Source organism: Antennarius striatus, chromosome 7 (assembly GCF_040054535.1).
Source record: "Antennarius striatus isolate MH-2024 chromosome 7, ASM4005453v1, whole genome shotgun sequence".
Taxonomy (NCBI): Eukaryota; Metazoa; Chordata; class Actinopteri; order Lophiiformes; family Antennariidae; genus Antennarius; species Antennarius striatus.
The window spans coordinates 18,944,134-18,962,901 of record NC_090782.1 but is presented as its reverse complement, the minus strand read 5'-3'; the positions used below and the strand labels follow the sequence as shown (position 1 = coordinate 18,962,901).

Sequence of the window (18,768 nt, the reverse complement as noted above, 5' to 3'; positions counted from 1 at the left end):
GCCAGTTCTGGGTCAGCCCGGGATGCGCTGCCTGCTGGTGGGAGAACTCTGATGGGTGCGCTTAGTTTATAATACCAATACATTTGTTGTCATATGTTTGGTATGAAGTCTGATATTATTGTTTTATTGTGGAATTTACACGGGTTACCGCTAGTATATATACACATACAGTATATACGTGTATTAGTGCTATCTAGTTATGACCTTGTTAGCTACTAAAAGAAAAAGTAGACAATAAATGAAATGTGGAATTCTTTGTTTATTAAATTGTGAAAATAAATGAATCCATTCATTTCTTTTAACACTTTTTCCCCCTGTTTGCTTTGTCACAGCACTTCCTGTTAGTCAGCTAACTTTGTCATACCAGGAGAGCGAGAGAGAGACCAGCTACTTTTTGCAAAAAATCAGATCCACAATATTACCTTCATCAGTCATCATGTGCACCTTTGCTGGTCATCTTGTTCACACCAACCCAGCCTACAGTACAGACAATTGAAAGAACTAACAAATCTGCAATGGGTCTGAGCTACCAATGCTTAAGTGACGGTGTCCATCCATTTTCTTGTAGATGATGCAAGTGCAATGCAATGATGCAAAAGACGGGGTACACCCCAGTTCTGATGCCAGCTCATTACATGAAAAACAAATACGCTCACACTCAACCCTATGGACTATTTGGTGAAATAACGTAAGCTGCATGTTTTTGGAGGTGGGAAGAAGCCGGAGAACCTGGAGAGAACACACACAGAAACGGAGAACGTCCGGGGGAGGGACAAATCGTGGCATTTATTCAACGACTGACGTCTTTCAAATTAATGAAAAAACTGTTCCATGCAATCCCATTGAAGTGAATGGATGCTCAGCTTCTACAGGCAAATCCAGGGATGCTACGGGAATGTCTGAGAAGTTAAAAAAATCAAATCAACTTGTGAGAATTTAATTTAATTTAATACACTGTTATAATCCCCGAAGGGAAATTAAGAAGGCACACTCTAGTTTGAAGGAGCTGATTCTGAACAAACTTGTCTTTGAGGTGAAAATGTTCTGACACATTTGTAGTCAATGAAATGTTGACACAACGGCACATATTTGACCATTTAATTCTGACATTTTAGGGGAAGCTGAGCTTAGAGAAATAGCCTCTGGTGTGCAACAGGTGTTTGTGACTATAATAATAATAAATTTGGTACCTTTATCAAATTGTTTTGTATCTTAGACTGACCTCCTGAAGTAATATAAAATAATGTACAAAAATCATTACACTGATTTTAACACTGAAGTTGTGTATTACACATGTAGTTAGAGTTATCATCTTAAGGCTTATCTGCTTGTGAAGAGGCTGAAGTGAGTCCAGCTGGCAATTAAACAGTCTCCTTGTGATCTAAATTAAGTGGAATGAAGCAATAAACCAGGCAGACTTCTGTGACTGGTTGATTACAATGAATATAACTGACTTGATTATAAACAACACTACACTATATAGAAGAGAGGGAAGTGAATTTACTTCTCTTTTCTCCACAACAACAAATACATCCACTCCTAAATGAGTCGGGTGAGTGTATCACCATGTAATAAGGGCACGCTTTCAGACCATAAAGGACGACAGCACGTCAAAATTATGAATAAAATGCACATAAACAACTCCTTGCTTTGTTAATACTGAATGCCAAACCAAGATAAATTCAGAAAAGACAAGAATGAAAGCCAACGATGCCAGTGTTGTTGGCTGTAGTTTTCCAGCAGATCACAGAAGTCATTGTTTGACTATGAGGCAAGTAATAATTGCTCACAAGAAAATATCTGTAGCCCTGATGCATGGAGTGAATAGGGCAACAACACACATACAGATGTATATGCATTGTAACTAAAAAGTAACCTACAGCCAATTATAGCTACTTCTACATCAGCCACCCAACAATACATGTGGAAATGTTGTTCTAAAAGCCATTCTGGTAATGTCATCTATCAACCTACACAATGTGTACTTGCTAATTGCTGAAAATCCTCTATGAGGACACTGCAAAGCCCTATTGCTTTAGAAAGAATCAAATAGTTCAGCTTTTAAAACACAAAAGCACTCTGACGACAAAGAGAAACACAAAAATCCACCTAAAAGTTATAAACCGTGCTCAAATGCATAACTGTGCATATTAATTGAGGCCTCTTCCTATAATGTGAAGAACTATGTCCACAGTGTTTTATTGCACAATCTCTGATTTTGCTAATGCAAGGCTGCCATCCATTTTTAGATGAGGTGCAGGAAAATATTTGGATATAAAACAATTGGGCTTAGGCTAAAGTGAAAAGTTTCACTTTGGGCAGAATACTGGTATAAAATGGAAAAAGCAAACAAACAAAAAAAGCCAAAAATATTTAAGCAATCATACAATAATTGCTCAAAAGAGCTCCTCAATGGGCACCATTGTGCAGAGAATACAAGGCCGACATGGGGAAGGGTCCAGACATGACATGAAGGTAGTTTGTACCCTTTGGTCACTGCGACCCAATGCTGAATGGAGCTGCTACACCAGTCATCCGTTGACCATCGATGCTGCTAAGTAGAACAATTCAACATTTCACAGTCTACTAAAAACAGTTACTTTGGTCATTTCTACCAAAGTTAATATCACATATATCACGTTGAATCTTTTCTGATGCAAATGTGTCTCGACATTCCATGTGCTGTTCCATTCTTCAGTGTCTACGCATTAGCATGGTTAATACACGGCATGAGGAAAAATAGCATTTGTTTATGACCCACAAAAAAACAGTGATGCCAATCAAGTACTGATACGGCAAAGATAAAAATAGAAACAGAAGTCCCCACAAGTGCTTTTGGAAAGGCTAGGTGGTGTGTACAATCAGTTATTAGGGTACCTAAACAACACCACTGTCGTCGACCATCTCCATTTGGTCTATAATACTATACTCTCATCGGCAGATTTCGTCAGTTAGGTGGACAGCAAGGAGGCTGGGAAGAGTGAGACTCCTTGGCTTCAGGAATGAGCAGATGGACTTTCTGATTTGTTCTTCTCCATTCAGAGTAGAGTTGGCAGTGGTAGCGAAAAGATACCTGTTCAAATAATGAGGTAAGAGGACAGAGCCAGTCATCCGTATATCAATATTTATCTGGTTATTAGTGTAAGTAAATCAATGTAAGTCTATTAACGACCCCTTAAAATTATACTCATGGGGTAAATTATTGACTTCAACATGTGTATTTCAAGAAGCATTAAGCAAAAGGAATTGATTTTTACCAATGTCCAGAGGACATAGATGGTGAAGAGGGCGATGGTGAGGGCTATGAGTCCCATTGCCTGTAGCCAGCTCCCCAGCTGAAGGTGGTCTTGAGCCCCCCTCAGGCACAGCCAGCCTGAAATAGCTGCTAGGGGCGTGATAAACAGGAAACACACCATGTCACAGAATAGCGTTTTCTTCTCATTACGGGGTCCAGGGTGCCGAAGCCACTGTGGAAAAAATAGAAAGAGAAAAATAGGGAAGAGGCAGAATAGGAAGTAGTTGAATAACACGTTGCGGAAAAAATGGAAGGAAAAAAGAAACGTAGGAAATGATGAAATGATGATACAGACAAGGCAAAGGGCGTTGACCTTTGTTAGAGGCTTTGGTCTGCGCTCGATACTGAACTCTGTGTGGCAGAGCTCACAGTAGCTGGTGTTGGAAGATGACAACCACTTCTCCAAGCAGCTCTTGTGCACTGTTCCCAGGGTTCCGGTGCATTCACATGGAGACAGAAGACTCTCAGTGTTGCTTCCTTCGTGGCAAATTCTGCAGATGGGGCCATCACTGAGAGAAAACGTAGAACTCAGCACTGCATCAACATTTCATTTAAAATTAATGAAACAAATAAGGGTGTTTTTATTTCATTAATTAACAACCAATAAAGACCATTAAATAATGGTGTGCCTCCCCCTTTCACCCCAACCCCAAAAGCACGGAACTGCTTGCAAGCAAAGTTCAGTTTTTAGGACTAATGCTTTGTTTTCAAGTCATTTCAATCCATGCAAAGTTAAGAAAATTTGGAGAAACAGGGAGCATCTGTGTTTTCATCCTGAAAATCTGAGAGTAGATCAAACATGCCATAGATGGCATCAATTAATCTGTTTTCATTTAATGCTAAACCCGACATGGTTGTCTGTCTCTGTGTGGCTCTGCGGCGCACTGGCGTCACGCCCGCAGTTTACCCCGCCTTACGTCCTAAGCCAGCTGGGAGAGGCTCCAGCTCCAGTGACCTGCTATGGCAGATAAAGCGGTTCGGAAGATGAATGAAAATGAATGAATGAACAAAACCAAGCATGACCAATTTCACTCCCCCTCTCTTCCAATAGTTGAATGATCAAGAGACAAAAGACAACAAGAAGCTGTTATGTTCAGACAGAGTGCTGTCCACTGGATATCCGCAGAATTTCCAAGCCCATTTGTGTGTATAGTGATAGACAGAGAATTAAAATCCAATGTGTTCACTGTGTGTGTTCTCCAGCACGTATATTTTTATTGAGTGAAAATAGGAATTTCTTTCCTGGACTCACTGAGTTAATTCAGAAAAAAAATAAAATAAGTGAGGCTATAAATATAAGCTGGTTGTTTTATCTGTCCATAGACACCAATCTTATGCTTGTGCATCTTATATCCATTCCCTTTAGCTGGTTCCTGTTCAGGGGATCTAGGACATTCACACCCATGAGAAGACGAGTAACCTCTTACCTCTGAGTACTCATGGGTTTGAGCACAGAGGACAGCAACCTCCCATCCATGGATGTGACCTGGGTGACATAGAGGGCCTGACACCCATCACCACCTGCTTCCTCCACGCCCTTCCACAGGACAGTGCTGCTAGCACAGTCACACAAAGAGCCAGGCAGGTGACAACAACTCCCTGTTGTCATGGTTACAGGGGCCACGCAGGTATGGGGGTGAGGTCGTAAAATGTCAGAGACGAAGAAGACTTGGAAGCAGAAAATCCAAACCACCAGGGGAAGAGTTAATTTCTACAAATACACAGAAAAAACCTGATTGAGACTCATTATGCAATCGAAGTGCAGGACAGAGTTCTACTATGCCTTTTATTCATCTGCTTTCCATTTGCAACTTTATTCACTTTACATTTTGACTTCATTAATAAAACGCAATTAACAAATGTACTGTTAATGCAATATTACAACTCAAGTTTCTTAGCATGGTATGAAGTCACTGTAAATAACCGTGGACGAAAGGTCTTGTCTAAAGCTGTGCATCACTGCGACAGTTTAAATATAAGTTGTCCTTTCCCCCAATAGGCAATTTGATGAAGATTTTGCTCGCCATTCACACGTGGTTTGTGTGTTGCCAGGTATGTAGCCATCCACCACCATATTTAGTTTAGTGGGGAAAACTTTAATTTTTGTTTGTTTATTGATGATGACTCCTCAGTCAATTCATTTTATGTTAATTCTGCGAGTCGGTAATGACCGCGGCTGAGAGAGGCAATTTGATGAAGATTGTGATCGCCATTCGTACATGGTTTGTGTTGCCAGAACAAACGGCTGGTGATTGATAACACAAGAGTGGACTCAACTTTTGAAGAAAATTAAAGAAGAAACACAACGCAAAGCACGAACCTCTACACTTGTAATACCCTGTGACCCACAAAAGCAAAGAAAGCGGTAATGGAATGAATAACTGTTCACCTTCTTGTTTTTTATTTATTGGATTTTGTTACATCATATTTGGAAATAGTTACTGATATAAACCCCCTTTGTTAACAGTTGAAGCATGCACATATGTGAATTTATATATGTTACATTCACCGTGCAACAAATCCTAAATATAATATGGTGGACTGCTGAACCCATAATTAAGAGAAGGCTCTTAAGACTGTTACAACTATTAATTAAATGTCCTCTGAATCCATTCAAATCATGGCCAAGCTGATATTCTTATCTATGTACAATGAAAAGGCACAGATCCGTGTTAATCCTGACATTGTTTCTAGATCATAACTAAAAAATGACATTTTTCAGGACGATTTCAAAATCACTACAACTAAGTGGTGAAGTGGTGTCTTCTGCTATTTAGTAACTTTAAATGTTTTCCATTTTTGTCATTTCTGGGCTAACCAATGAGAATTTAAGCTAGTTTTACAAATAAACTTTCTATTAGATGAGGTTTTCTGAATATTCTTTAACTAATTAAATTTAATCGGATTACCTGACACAGATAAAGGTCAAGCAAAATATTCATCCATCAATGGTACCAGGCAACCTGCAGTCAGCGTCATGACACAAGTAATTAACTAACAAATTAAAAAGTTATAAATGGAAATGGAACGAAAATGTAAAAACGCTTTATTTTATAACATAAAAGTGCATGTAACCTCTTTTTAAAAAAAACCCTTTAGGGTTAGCAGACCCTGGATGTGTCATAACTAACAACTTTTCTCAGGTCGTTTTCCCGACAGAGGCCGTAAACGCAGCATCCAGCTGTGACTGATACCACAACACCAATAACCGATAATAATCATTTACAGCATGGCGACAGGCCGTGGCTTTATCAAAGTATACTGAAGGGACGTATTTAAAAGTTTACTTTTGTCAAAAGTCAGTATTTTGTTGTTAAATCGACGTGATTGTTTCTCCTGTGAACACTCCGTTGTTGTTATCCCAGCTGTGCTACATGCTAGGCAAGGCTAGCCACCAGCTGTCAAGCAGCTCCGTTCAGCTAGCTGCTCACCGTCCGCCTCACGTAACGCTAAAAACATCCACTCACCCCGTCTCTTCTCCTCTCTGGTGTTTAACACCAGCGGCCATGAATAACTTTCCTCTTCGAGTCATTTTGTTGCTGCGTCTTGGAGTGAAACCAGCAGCCAGTCAGAGTGCAGACGCACTAGCTACCTCCCGATATGCTAATCAGCTGTGCTGCCGCGAGCCGTCAGATTAATCACAGGAGGCCACACTTCCGCTTCTCCCCCGGAGCTTCGATTCCCCCCAAAGCCCCATCATCTGTCCGAGCCCTGAGTCCCGACGAGTGGAAACGACGATCTAAGAAGTGACTGAGAATAACATCCAGAATAAAGAGAGGGAAGGCTAGGGATATCCCCAGCCCACCACTGCCATGAGAATAAAACGGGGACAATAAGATCCCTCAATGCGCTCAGAATCGAGAGGTAGCGCTGCAGAATATAACCTTTCAAAGACAAATGTACTTAGAACAGCCGTCGTGGAAATGTCCACAGATTTTGTTTTTTACAGCCTCAGAACTGGCAGAGATGTATATTAATTTATTACGGTTGATTCTGGTTGTGTTGGAAGAAAACTGCCTAATTACTTTAATAAAGCATTATCTGAAAGCATCTGAAAAAGTTTCCCATAAAAAGACATGTCTAGATTAAATGGTGCTTAAATCTAATCACAATGAAAAAAATTCTAAAATATGTTAAGGGCCACGATGCTCTAAAGACTGTACAATAAACACATGCATGCACGTTTATGAATTTATAATTTTCAGACCTAAGTATTTTTATTCTGTTTCAGTTCTCATAAATTAACTGTACGCTGTTAATCCATTCCTTTCACTGCTGTGTCAAAATGAATTTCCCCAACTGGAGATCAATAAATGTACAATCTTTGATCTTATAGTGTAACTGCACCTTATTGTATGTGCAGATTAAAAAAACCCAGCAGGGCCCTGAATGTAAATGGAAAATACAGTGATACGTAACTTTCCAAACATCAGTGCCAGACACATTTAGGGTCCAGAGTGACGAATCTAAAAATAAATGTCTGATCTATGGTCATGTGCTTAAGTTTATTTTATGCTTCAGTATTTTCTGCAAAAATGTGAAAGCAGCAAAACACATTTACATTTTCTACCATGCCATATTTTTTGGAAAATATGAATTCTTATAAAGGCCAGTGTATTTAATATCAGGAGTATATTGGTAAAAGGGTGTTGAGGATGGAGCTACCCGACAACAGGAACACCAAAGAGAAGGTGGGTGGATGTAGTGAGGTAAGACATGAGGGCAGGTGGTGTTAGAGAGGATGCAAATGACAGAAAAGGATGACATGCTGAGAAAACCCCTAACGGGACAAGCTGAATGGAGAAGAACAAGAGTGTATTTAATTGATCACACACTATCAACTCTACCAGATGAGTCAGCCAAACATTTAAAGTTTGGATTTCTGATGTTCAGATCCGCTTGAACTTTAAATGACTATGACAATAATTGGAGATGACACATTTTCATGTATTTCCCTTTGACAGATATCACTTTTAAATGACGAACAAACTGATGGTATACATTACAGGAAGACATTTATGTCATGTTTAAACAGCAATTTTTTAAAATCCTGCCTTTCAAACAAAACATTTTACTCAATAAAGATATTATATGCCTTTTTTAAACAATGATGACTTGTTCTAGTGAAATATTTGGACATATGTGCAGAGTCGGTGGGAACAGTCTGACCCGAGTCAACCCAAGGAACATGAGGCTGATATGATTTCACAAATAACAGCAGAATTCATTACATTTCTTCTGCTATGCAGGACATTTTTTTGTTATTTTGCAAAAAGCCCTGATTGGTTTTGCAAATAAAACAATTACGGTAAATGCAATCTTAGCAGCCTTGGCCTTGCTTAAATGAGAAAAGTGATAATGTGATCATGATTGCAACCATTTCCTTTGGTATTTTTGTGCACCAAGATTAACATACACACACAGAGACATGACAAAAAAACAAAACAAAGTCTCTTGTTTCACATATACTGAGCCAGACAGTCACAGCCAGTTTGGTCCTGGCTCATGCTAATTTCATGCCACAGTGGACATGGGCTCAAAGGGTAAAATAAAAATTAAAGAGGCAAATGGAAACTCCAGACAGGAAACATTAATATTCCAGAGGTATTTTCTTCTTATCTCTCCCAAAGACAGACAGAATCAGATCAACCAGATATGAAATTGGGATTCCACTGGTACAAAGTCCGTATAATTATAAATTGAGAAAAAAATAAGTAGAAACTCCTAGAAGCGCTGATAATGTAATACTGATCCCTCACCATTCTTTCAACAGCAGTGGGTCAATGGAATCATAATGGTTAGTTATCTAAAAGAAACTGTTTAACTACAGCTTTAGGATCAACATTATAGTGAACAAGTCCTTATTTCTCCAGTTATAGTTTGTTAGTCAGAGGTTCTTTTGAAATCAGAAAACAGCATCAAACCAAGAAAAACAACCCAAAACAGCATAAAGGAATGTCAAACGAAGAATCTTGGTTTCAGAGATGTCTGAAGCCATGAGAGTATCATGATGACAGCAGCATGACAGGTGAATTAAACCAGCGGTGAACAGAGGAAAGACAGAAAGAAAGTCAAACAGGAAAAGAAAACATGAATGTCACAGGTTTTGGCAGCAGGGGAGTTTGCTGCCTCTCTGCCCGTCTGTGGTTGGAGGAAGGCTGATGTCCACTACGTTGTTGCCTGGAGACTCATCGTGTCCGGATCTGTCCGATATTTGCTTCTGAGATACAATACGGTAGATTTCTATGAGACAGAACAGGGAGCATTAATGGAGTATGATTTTATGTTCACAGTAAGCTACATGTCATATTAAATATGCTGTTTTTCTACCTGTGAGAATGTTCTTAAAGGCGTCTTCTACATTAGTGGAGTCCAAGGCAGAGGTTTCAATAAATGAGATGGTGTTCTTTTCTGAGGATAAGAACATTAAGTTTCTTTGACAACTTAAAGCAAATAAATCTATTCTGACAGACATAAATAAATCCACTTAATACAAAACAGTTTCTTTATCCCAGTTTGAACAATGGCAACATGTCAATATTTACCTGCAAAGGCTCGAGCCTCATCAGTGGGCACTGCTCTGAGGTGGCGGAGGTCGCTCTTGTTTCCCACCAGCATGATGACAATGTTGTTGTCAGCGTGGTCCCTCAGCTCCTTCAACCAGCGCTCCACGTTCTCGTACGTCAGGTGTTTAGCGATGTCATAAACCAGGAGAGCCCCAACCGCACCCCGGTAATACCTGGTGATACCAGAATAGAGACGAAAAATTGATGACTTAAAAGTTCAGAATTACTATGTACTTCTCTAGCGAATGATTTTAGGATAGAAAAAGTCCAATTTAGTGATATTTATCATGAAAACTCTTACGATGAAAATAACTTTGGACAGAAAGTTTTTGTTTTTGTGAGGAAATTCAGCCAATCTGTATTTTTATGTATGTTATGTATGAAGCACAGTGCGCCAGGAACCACAAGTGAATAACGAATTCCGTTACAATTTATCTTATTATTTATGGTAATTTAAATGTTTTTGAACCGTCCCCATACTGTTATTAACCCAAGTTTGACCTGTATTACCTTTCCCCACACTCTTATTGACTGTTTAAAGCACTTAGTGGGCTGCATTCCAAGACTCACGGAACGTAGCGCACTTCTGGATGCCATCAGCCAATAGAATCCGCATAAGGTATCAGGAGACTACCTACTAAAAATATGTGATGAGGTGAAGTCGCACGTGTTGATGCGCAAATACATGAGGGATTACTGTATATGATATTGTATTTATAGTATAGAATTCTGAAATACAGAAATGTGACATTACAAAATGTTATGAAATTGAATTAAATGTATTACATGTCAAAATGAGAAAATAAAATATATTTAAAGCAACACTCGAATTAGGATGCTGGGTGCACGAGATCCTTATCCATGAAGTTTATTATCATAAACAGAAACACTGACTGAGACAAATTATTTTATAAATCTCACGCTGAGGTGATGGCTCTGTAACGTTCTTGTCCGGCTGTGTCCCAAATTTGAGCTTTTATCGTCTTGCCGTCCACCTGGATGCTGCGGGTGGCGAACTCCACCCCAATGGTGCTCTTGCTTTCCAGGTTGAACTCATTTCTTGTGAACCGGGACAGCAGATTACTCTTCCCTACTCCAGAGTCTCCGATTAGTACAACTAGAACAAAAACGTATACAGAAAATACTTCAATTTGCAGCCCTGTTGTGATGGCCTGACTAAGCGTTAAATGTCATTCTTAGCATCTGTTCCTCTTATGCCAATTCCATTCTAAAAAAATCTGTGAGTGCATTAATTCAACCTCATGCATAGCAATCCATCTCATGATAAATCTAAAACTATTACTTATCCAATAACAACTGATAGTTTATAATATTTATTACAGAAAAAGTTAAACTAGCACAGCAGAGAATTTTATTCATTTGTATAGAAAGAACATTCAGTCCTCAGGAAACACTGGTAGGGTACTTATGCAGTTCACTTCCCATTTTCAGAGCCCTGTTGACGGCAGTAAAATGAATGATTATAGGTTTAATTGAATTTCCCCTCCATGTCAATTTATTTTCTCTATTTCTAGTACTGTAATTCACTTTGATATATTGATTGATAAGTATAAATCGGTGCTTTAAATTCTTGATTGCAAGTGACAAGATAATTAAGTAGGGCACATTCACGTATTTTTAATGTTTAAAAGTGCATCAACCATTAGGAGAAAAAGTGAGAGACCAGGAGCAGCTAATATAAAGTCACTATGTCAAGCAGCACTCTTGAGCATTCTGACGATGTCATCAATTATGTTAGACTAAGAAGCCTAAGCTTTTAATAACTAGTGAAACAACCCATTTTAATGTTAAGCGTCTGCTAGCAGCCATTATGTACAGCGTGTAGTTTTACATATCGGTAAGATAAGGTAGCATCGAATGACAGTATATAACGAGGCCAAGTAGCTGTCATGTTAGCAGGCTTGTCTACTTATTTAGCCACTTATTTACCTGCCTTTAGTCCAAGACACAACCTTTAATGTTATATATGTAGACGCCAATTACTTCACTTGTTTGACGTCTACGTTTAAAACAAATATTACGGTCTGGTATCTTTACACAGAGTTGGATTAAGTTCTAATAGTGACGAGATGGTTTGCTTGACAGTCAACTAACATGTTACCACTTTGCTGCTAGCAGAGCTAACGTTAGCATTTTTGATGGCTTAGTTGACTTCCTTAGTTCGTCTAGCAGTGATCGAACTTTTACAAAGCCGACAAACGCACTTTCAATCAACACATATTTTTACAAAATACCTTTGAACAAGTAGTCGTATTCATCATCTCTGGTCCCCATTGTAATTGAGTAGTTTTTATACTTTTTAAGTACTTTCTCAAAAACAACTACGGCCCTTCCCACCGGCAGCTATTAGACTCCGCCTTCAAGGAAGAGAACAAGCACATGAGTCTAGGAACCTTGTTGTTGACCAATTGGAAGCAGTTCAGTATTGATTGACAAGTAAGACAACCAATCACATGCTTTCTTTAGAATAGCTGACCAATCATCAGCCGTATTAGGATACACGAAAGGCGTAACACCCTTTGTTCTCCGTAGTTCTACGCCCCGTGACTTCCAGACTGCAATAATACTTTTCTGAGCATTACTCACTGTTTTCTGGTGGGACTGGGGGATCCAGGTAGATTTGAACATGAAACATTTCTACCACTTATCATGTTATGAAATACTCAACTGCTGTTCGTGTATACACACCAGAGGAGTAATGTTTTACACCCCTGACTGTTCATGACCCATGTTAATGTAAAAAAAGCATATGAGATTACTGTCATATAAATATACATATGAAGAACATATGTGGCACTTAAATGGAGCACAAATGAAGATGCATCATACCTTTGGATGTGCTATTTTTACTAAAGAACACAACTTTTAATATATTTTAGGTCAGTCATGTGACTATGACTCATACATGTGACACAGAATTAATCAGTAAGGAGTGAGAGCAGTTAACACTGATCCATCTCTGATGTTAAATTATCAAGAACTGTTTCCAAAATCCAAAATGAATCCAACTAACTCCCTTCCATTGCAGAGTAGATGTTGTATAGCTTCAACAAGGAATCACTCAAAACATTAGAACAGTATCTCATTGACAATTCATAGAACTGCTTTATTTTGTGTTCATTCAGATTGAGTCCAAACACACACACACAAACATACAGCCATCTATTTATCCTCATGTATAAATAGATGAATATACAGAGATATACATAAATACACATTTCTGATATGCATATTCATTTTGAAATCATGCTTTGTCTCTGTAAAGGAATCTCCCTATAGGATGAGAGCACACAGCGATTTGAAAACACGTACACAACACAGCTGAACAGTTGGGAGAATCCCTCTTGATTTGCATGTACAGTAAAACCCACCAATCGGTAAATTTGGAATATCTTACAAAGAAACAGTTGTGATTTATGACCATATATCTATATATATACAGCATCTGCATTTCAATAAACACTAAAGAATATGGGGTTGCAATCATTTCTTTCCTAGCAGCAAAAATAAAACCAAATAAAAATATTCTCCGATTCAAATGGAAAATATATTTGTATATCTTTATATATGTATTTATAAATTTATGTACACATTCTCAGGAACATGACAATGAGAAGGAAAAATAAACACAACAGGATGAGTGGAAAAAATAAACAAAAGGCCTACAGGTAAAAATTTCTCAATAAGGCAATAAAAAACAAGCTTGACTGTACAAAATATTGCTGCTATGGTCTCCATGTGATGAACAGCAAACTGATTACAACTGGCCACTGCACATCATGAGAATGAACAGATTTCTATTATACAAAGTCTGACGTTGATGTGTCCTCCCTCACACACAAAAACACAGCATCCAGCTGGCATGAGACATTGATCTTGAGTGTAAGTTAGGATTCCTATGATGTCAGCCACAGCGAATACAGTAAACACTACAATGACTGGTCGACTTCATCACACACGCTTGATAATCAAACGGCTAACCAGTGTGAGTTTAAAAGACGAGGACATGTTAGGTTTGTTTGGCTAATTCATCTCCAGCTCCTACTGATCATTCACACTGCATTCATTCCATTTACAAGATGATGTGTCTCAGTGAGGCTAAACTGCAACATACGGTGTTCGTTCACAAAGTATAGACAACAGGTACGATATTGACCTCAAATACTACAACCAATGTTCTACATCTAAAACATCTGAAATGTCCAGTCAGTTGAGTTCTTACAGTGAGGAGGAGAGCTGATCTACAATAGAAACACTGATATGCAGACTTTCATTCAAGTTAGATAAATGAAGATGTAAAATTTCATTTTTACAAATGATTTTTATGCATGTGTCCAAAACAGGGTAACACTGGAAGACATTGTAATGATTTGACTGTTACTAAAATGACAATGTCTGCTGCCTTTGTGTTGAAATTAATGCCTTTCAAGTTTTTAAAATGCAAATCAACAAGTATTACGTATGTACTGACAAAATGTAGTAACACTGAATTTACAAAATAAACATAGAATGTAAAAGTTGTAGTGATGTAATCAAAAATGAAATAAACCAAAAATTCTAATTCTTTGGATGCCAAAAAAAAAAAAAAAACTTCAAAGATTCAGAGTGAAAAATATCAATGTGAAAAGGAAGTAGTATAGTGAATTACAAGACATTACAAACAAAAGAAAAGGTACATAATAACAAAGCAGCTGATGAAAACCATGGAAATAAAAAAACTGAAATACAGCTGCTATAAATAAATAAATATATCATGAATAAAACAGCTGCTGATTGCTTTAAGTACTCACTAAAGGAATTGATGCATTTTAATTCCCTTGCCTCTAAAATTCACAGCGTGTATTAAATGTGACAATGACAGAATACAGATGTTCTGTTTCAATTGGCCAGATAATAGTTATCACTGTAACTCCAGTTCTATGACCACAGGCAGAGCTTTCCACAAATAAAATCTTGGCCCCTCGCTGAGCACACTGAAATCTAAATACAGTATGGCTACCTGGGGCTCCCAATTGGACATCACCTGTTTAAGGTTGTCATTGGAGGAAACAACAGCGATACAGCCGGTATCAGGGAGGGATGGAAGCCTTACCCTGATCGGCCATAACTGAGTGTGCTGCTGTGCAAGAGTGAGTGAGAAGCCTGGAGAGCATGCTGGAGGGCTGTGCTTGTGTGAACTGGAATATACTCCACAATTTGTATTTACCCCACATGCAAATAATCATGATTTGTTTACGAAAAATAATTCTGCCATGTTACATTTATTATGATTAATGTTGCAGGACAATAAAACATGAAAACATAGGTGGCAAGCTTTCTATCAAAAAATAAAACACTACAGCTGTATACACACACACACACACACACACACACACACACACACTGGACTGTATGTCGCACAGACACATCATTATTAAGCTGATATCATTTGTCAGGGGGGAAAGGCGGACGTGGTTTTATCACTGACGTCATCACTGCAGAGGTTATTTAGCCTCTCACTGGCATCGAAGCCAGCCCCCGTGGTCAGTTTTTGTATGCGTGTTGATAATTCTGGTTCAGTCAGAGATCCTGCTGCTACCACTAAGGCCTGGACTTCAGACTGACGAGTCTTCTCCACTGAGATGTCCTTTCTCTTCGTCAGAGAACAGGTCTTACTGTTGGAGACAGAGAGGCAGACGGAGTGAATGTGTGAAGAGTATAAAAGTAATCCACATTGTCACGTCATCTATTAGGTTCAGACATTTGTTTCTGTAATATATTACTTGCTGGTGCTAAAATTAAAAAAGAGAGTTAATAGAGGTGCTTCTATAAAATACAGACAGAAGAAAACAGAATAGAAAAGGTGAGACATTTCATGAAGATCAACAGAAACGTTAAAAAAACGTACATGTATTCAGTGTTAGACACCAAAGTGTTGGAAGGGGGAGTAAATATTTGACACAACCAGAATGACCGCTGTGAGTCTACCTTCATCATCATCGTTGTCAGATTTCCTGAGCTACTATGAAATCTTGTCTTGAATCAGGATCACCTGCAAAAGTGTAGTCAAATCCTGTCCTCTGGTGTATTAAGGTTTACTCTGGTGTCTCTTCTCAAGCTGTCGTGTGCTGTGATCAGATGTCATTTATAACTGGTCACAGAGGGGGAAGTGTTTCTAAATGTCAGGGAGTCTAAAATGACTTTTAACTAGAAAATCAGGGAACAGACACTTGTCTTCAGTTAGGTATCACATGACCTTTAACATGTATTGAGTTAAAATACATTCCAGCAAACTTCCACAGCTTGCGTCGCGCAAATCCACTAAAATAAAAACCTTTACTCAACTTAAAAACAGGGGAAAAAAACAACCCCAAAACAAAACAAAACCCCAAATCAGCATACAACCTGCTTTGGAACATCCTTGCTGTAAAATGTGCAGAGAACTTGAAATGACAAACCAGATAAATATTCAAAGTCCAGTGATGTCATTTTATATATAACTCTGATCATCAGTCAATTCTCCTTCTCTTGTGACATGTAAACTTTCAAAGTCAATTCAAAACGTTTAAATGCTTAAAATAACATATTCCTGCATAAGACACACACACACACACACACACACACACACACACACACACACACACACACACACACACACACACACACACACACACACACACACACACACACACACACACACTCACACTCACACACACACACACTACTGAGATAAATCTGTGATGTGAACTGATACTGTCTTGTGAGTTTAATGTACAGATGTTTAGTTAGCTGTTAGCAGCACAGGAGGTCGGTGAATCAGGCACCTTAACACAGACTGATGCATTGATTTGATTCATAACCTGTGAGCAGCAGCTTATTGGAGGGACACAGACGTTCTAGTCGTGGACTACATGGTCATGCAAGCTACAAGTGACCACTTTCACCCACTTTTCAAGGAAGAATGGATGCATTAATGCTGGGATGGGTTTCTGGATGCAAAGCAAAGATGGACTTTAGAACCTGAGAAGCTTGTTTTACAAAGAAAAACCAATCCTTTCCATCTGTGTCACAAAGAACAAACACTCACCACCAAACACAACTGATTTCACTCCTGTCTGGGAGATTTTCCTGTTTTTAATATTTAATTGCTTCTCACTTACTGTCTCTCCTTCCCAATCGCCTTCTGGCAGGGCCTTAGACTCTGAGCCATAGTGTAGTGGGGAGTACACCCAGGTCTTGTCCTCTGGAGGCTGTTTTTACACACCCACCACAGCAGAGGGGGACAGAGGAAAGGCCAAAGAGACAAGCAGCAGGGGCAGGCAGGAGAACGACACAGGAGGTCACAGCAGAAGAAAAGACAAGACAGGAAATGAAAATTAGGGATGCATATAGAAGGAAATGCTGCTGAGAGACCTAGCAAAGTGTGAATTTGACAAATAAAGGGATTGTATAAATAACTTAAGTGTTAAAAAAAGATGTGTTAATCTTTGAACACAGATATGATAGTTTTGGAAAATAACGGGTTCAATCAGTATGGAAGAGTGCTATTAGCGTGTCAATATTATAATGAGTTTTATGGATGTGTTAATACTTTTTGCCCAGTCTAGCTCCTGGGATACAAATTGAAGATTAGACACTGAGGTATGAGTCGCTGCATCAGAGCAAAGGGCAGGATGAGGCATGGGATTGAAGAAGTGGGAATGAGAAGAAAGCCAGGATGCCAGGACAGTCAGACAGAGAAAGCATCCTTGATTAAAGCAATACACACAAAAAAGGATGTTTTTACTTTTCCTTTCCAACAAGCAAAAGCGCTCTTTGCCTAATGTGTGTAAAAGCCCCAGTGGGTTCTTCTGTTTCTGAAGGTGCCAGCTCTTTAAGACAGGGAAACAGCCGCAGCACGGTATATTGCCCATGGAGATGGAGGTGGAGTGGGTTGATGTTAAACAGACACGTACACTCACTCAAGCACACAAAGCTCAAAATATTGAAGCAAACATGTCATTCAGACAGGTACAACCGGGGATGAGGCAGGCTGTCGGTGAGTGAGTAAACAAACGGAGGTTCACATACGATGAAGGCAAGAGTAATCCATCCTGTGAGAAGTTTTCTGTCCTCTCTCACTTCATTTTATTTGATGTGGGGGGATTAGATTTTGTTTTCTAGTTTCAACAATATCTCAAAAGCACTGACAAAAAAATAAATAAAGCTGCAACAAGCCTTGTTTTTTCTGAACACTGAAGTCAAACATTTAGTAAACCAACAGCGGGACTCATCTAGTCTAATTCCAAGACAGGAACCACAACCAAGACTGGTAGTCGTCTAAGTCTCTTCTCACTTACTGGACAACTGGTCTGCCTTGTCTTCCTCTGCCGGAGAGGAGAGACCACTCAGGTCCTCCCACCAGGAAACTGACAACAACAGCAGGAATGCACAGCCGAGATCAACACAAGGAGATATCAAAAGATGATGGTGGAGGAGACAGACGATAGATAGATATATACTGAAAATCATGACGAAAAAAAAGAAGCATGCTGAGGTGAAAATGAAAAAGACTGTTCTGTGTGAAACCCAGCAGACACACTGAGTCAGTAGTGACAGATTCACAAGTCTTTTTTCAGCCCCCCCTTCCACAAAACACACAATCTCGCCACTTCCATTATGACTGCAGAGGACAACCGCAGGACAGAAAAACAACTGAGGAAAGGATTCAAGGCTGGATAGAAGAGAGGAAGGTGACCATTAAACAAAACAAGGTGGAGGTGGAGAAACGACGTTGAAAGCAGATACGAATCATCTGATGTGGAGACAGCAGTGGAGAAGGGCACGCACGCACACACAGCACTATCATAACAAATCAATGAGTGCTAAAAGGACTACAATCTGATCTATTTTGATTCTCTCCTGTGA

At 39.1% G+C, this 18,768-nt stretch overlaps 3 protein-coding genes across 6 annotated transcripts in view; all 3 read right to left on the bottom strand.

Moving 5' to 3' along the window:
- Positions 1-22: 22 nt before the first annotated feature.
- On the bottom strand, positions 23-7,300 carry marchf2 (membrane-associated ring finger (C3HC4) 2). The gene is made up of 5 exons (XM_068318890.1): positions 6,763-7,300; positions 4,723-5,006; positions 3,609-3,804; positions 3,258-3,467; positions 23-3,073 (listed from the first exon to the last, which is right to left on the bottom strand). The coding sequence occupies exons 2-5, from the start codon at positions 4,902-4,904 to the stop codon at positions 2,948-2,950; spliced, it is 714 nt and encodes a 237-aa protein (XP_068174991.1). The 5' UTR covers positions 4,905-5,006; positions 6,763-7,300; the 3' UTR covers positions 23-2,947.
- A 241-nt stretch (positions 7,301-7,541) lies between these two features.
- On the bottom strand, positions 7,542-12,247 carry LOC137598580 (ras-related protein Rab-11B-like). Its single transcript, XM_068318891.1, has 5 exons — positions 12,117-12,247; positions 10,783-10,978; positions 9,841-10,034; positions 9,626-9,706; positions 7,542-9,538 (listed from the first exon to the last, which is right to left on the bottom strand). Exons 1-5 carry the CDS (start codon positions 12,154-12,156, stop codon positions 9,393-9,395), a joined length of 657 nt encoding a protein of 218 aa, XP_068174992.1. The 5' UTR covers positions 12,157-12,247; the 3' UTR covers positions 7,542-9,392.
- A 735-nt stretch (positions 12,248-12,982) lies between these two features.
- pip5k1ca (phosphatidylinositol-4-phosphate 5-kinase, type I, gamma a) overlaps positions 12,983-18,768 on the bottom strand; it is a 40,652-nt gene continuing 34,866 nt past the window's right edge. For all 4 annotated transcript variants that reach the window (XM_068319812.1, XM_068319814.1, XM_068319815.1 and 1 more), the window contains one exon: positions 12,983-15,536. In XM_068319812.1, coding sequence (XP_068175913.1) covers positions 15,534-15,536 — 3 coding nt within the window. In that variant the 3' untranslated portion in view covers positions 12,983-15,533. The remainder of the gene's footprint in view (positions 15,537-18,768) is intronic.

Bases quoted from the DNA above. Each gene is read 5' to 3' on its own strand.
- marchf2 (XM_068318890.1), bottom strand. From the start codon at position 4,904: ATGACAACAGGGAGTTGTTGTCACCTGCCTGGCTCTTTGTGTGACTGT. The intron at 3,468-3,608 runs GTCAACGCCCTT...TTTTTTCCACAG, and splicing joins GACCAAAGCCTCTAACAAAG to TGGCTTCGGCACCCTGGACC. The intron at 3,074-3,257 runs GTAAAAATCAAT...TTATTTGAACAG, and splicing joins TCTATGTCCTCTGGACATTG to GTATCTTTTCGCTACCACTG.
- LOC137598580 (XM_068318891.1), bottom strand. From the start codon at position 12,156: ATGGGGACCAGAGATGATGAATACGACTACTTGTTCAAAG. The intron at 9,707-9,840 runs GTAAATATTGAC...TCTTATCCTCAG, and splicing joins TGAGGCTCGAGCCTTTGCAG to AAAAGAACACCATCTCATTT. The intron at 9,539-9,625 runs GTAGAAAAACAG...TCTGTCTCATAG, and splicing joins CTTTAAGAACATTCTCACAG to AAATCTACCGTATTGTATCT.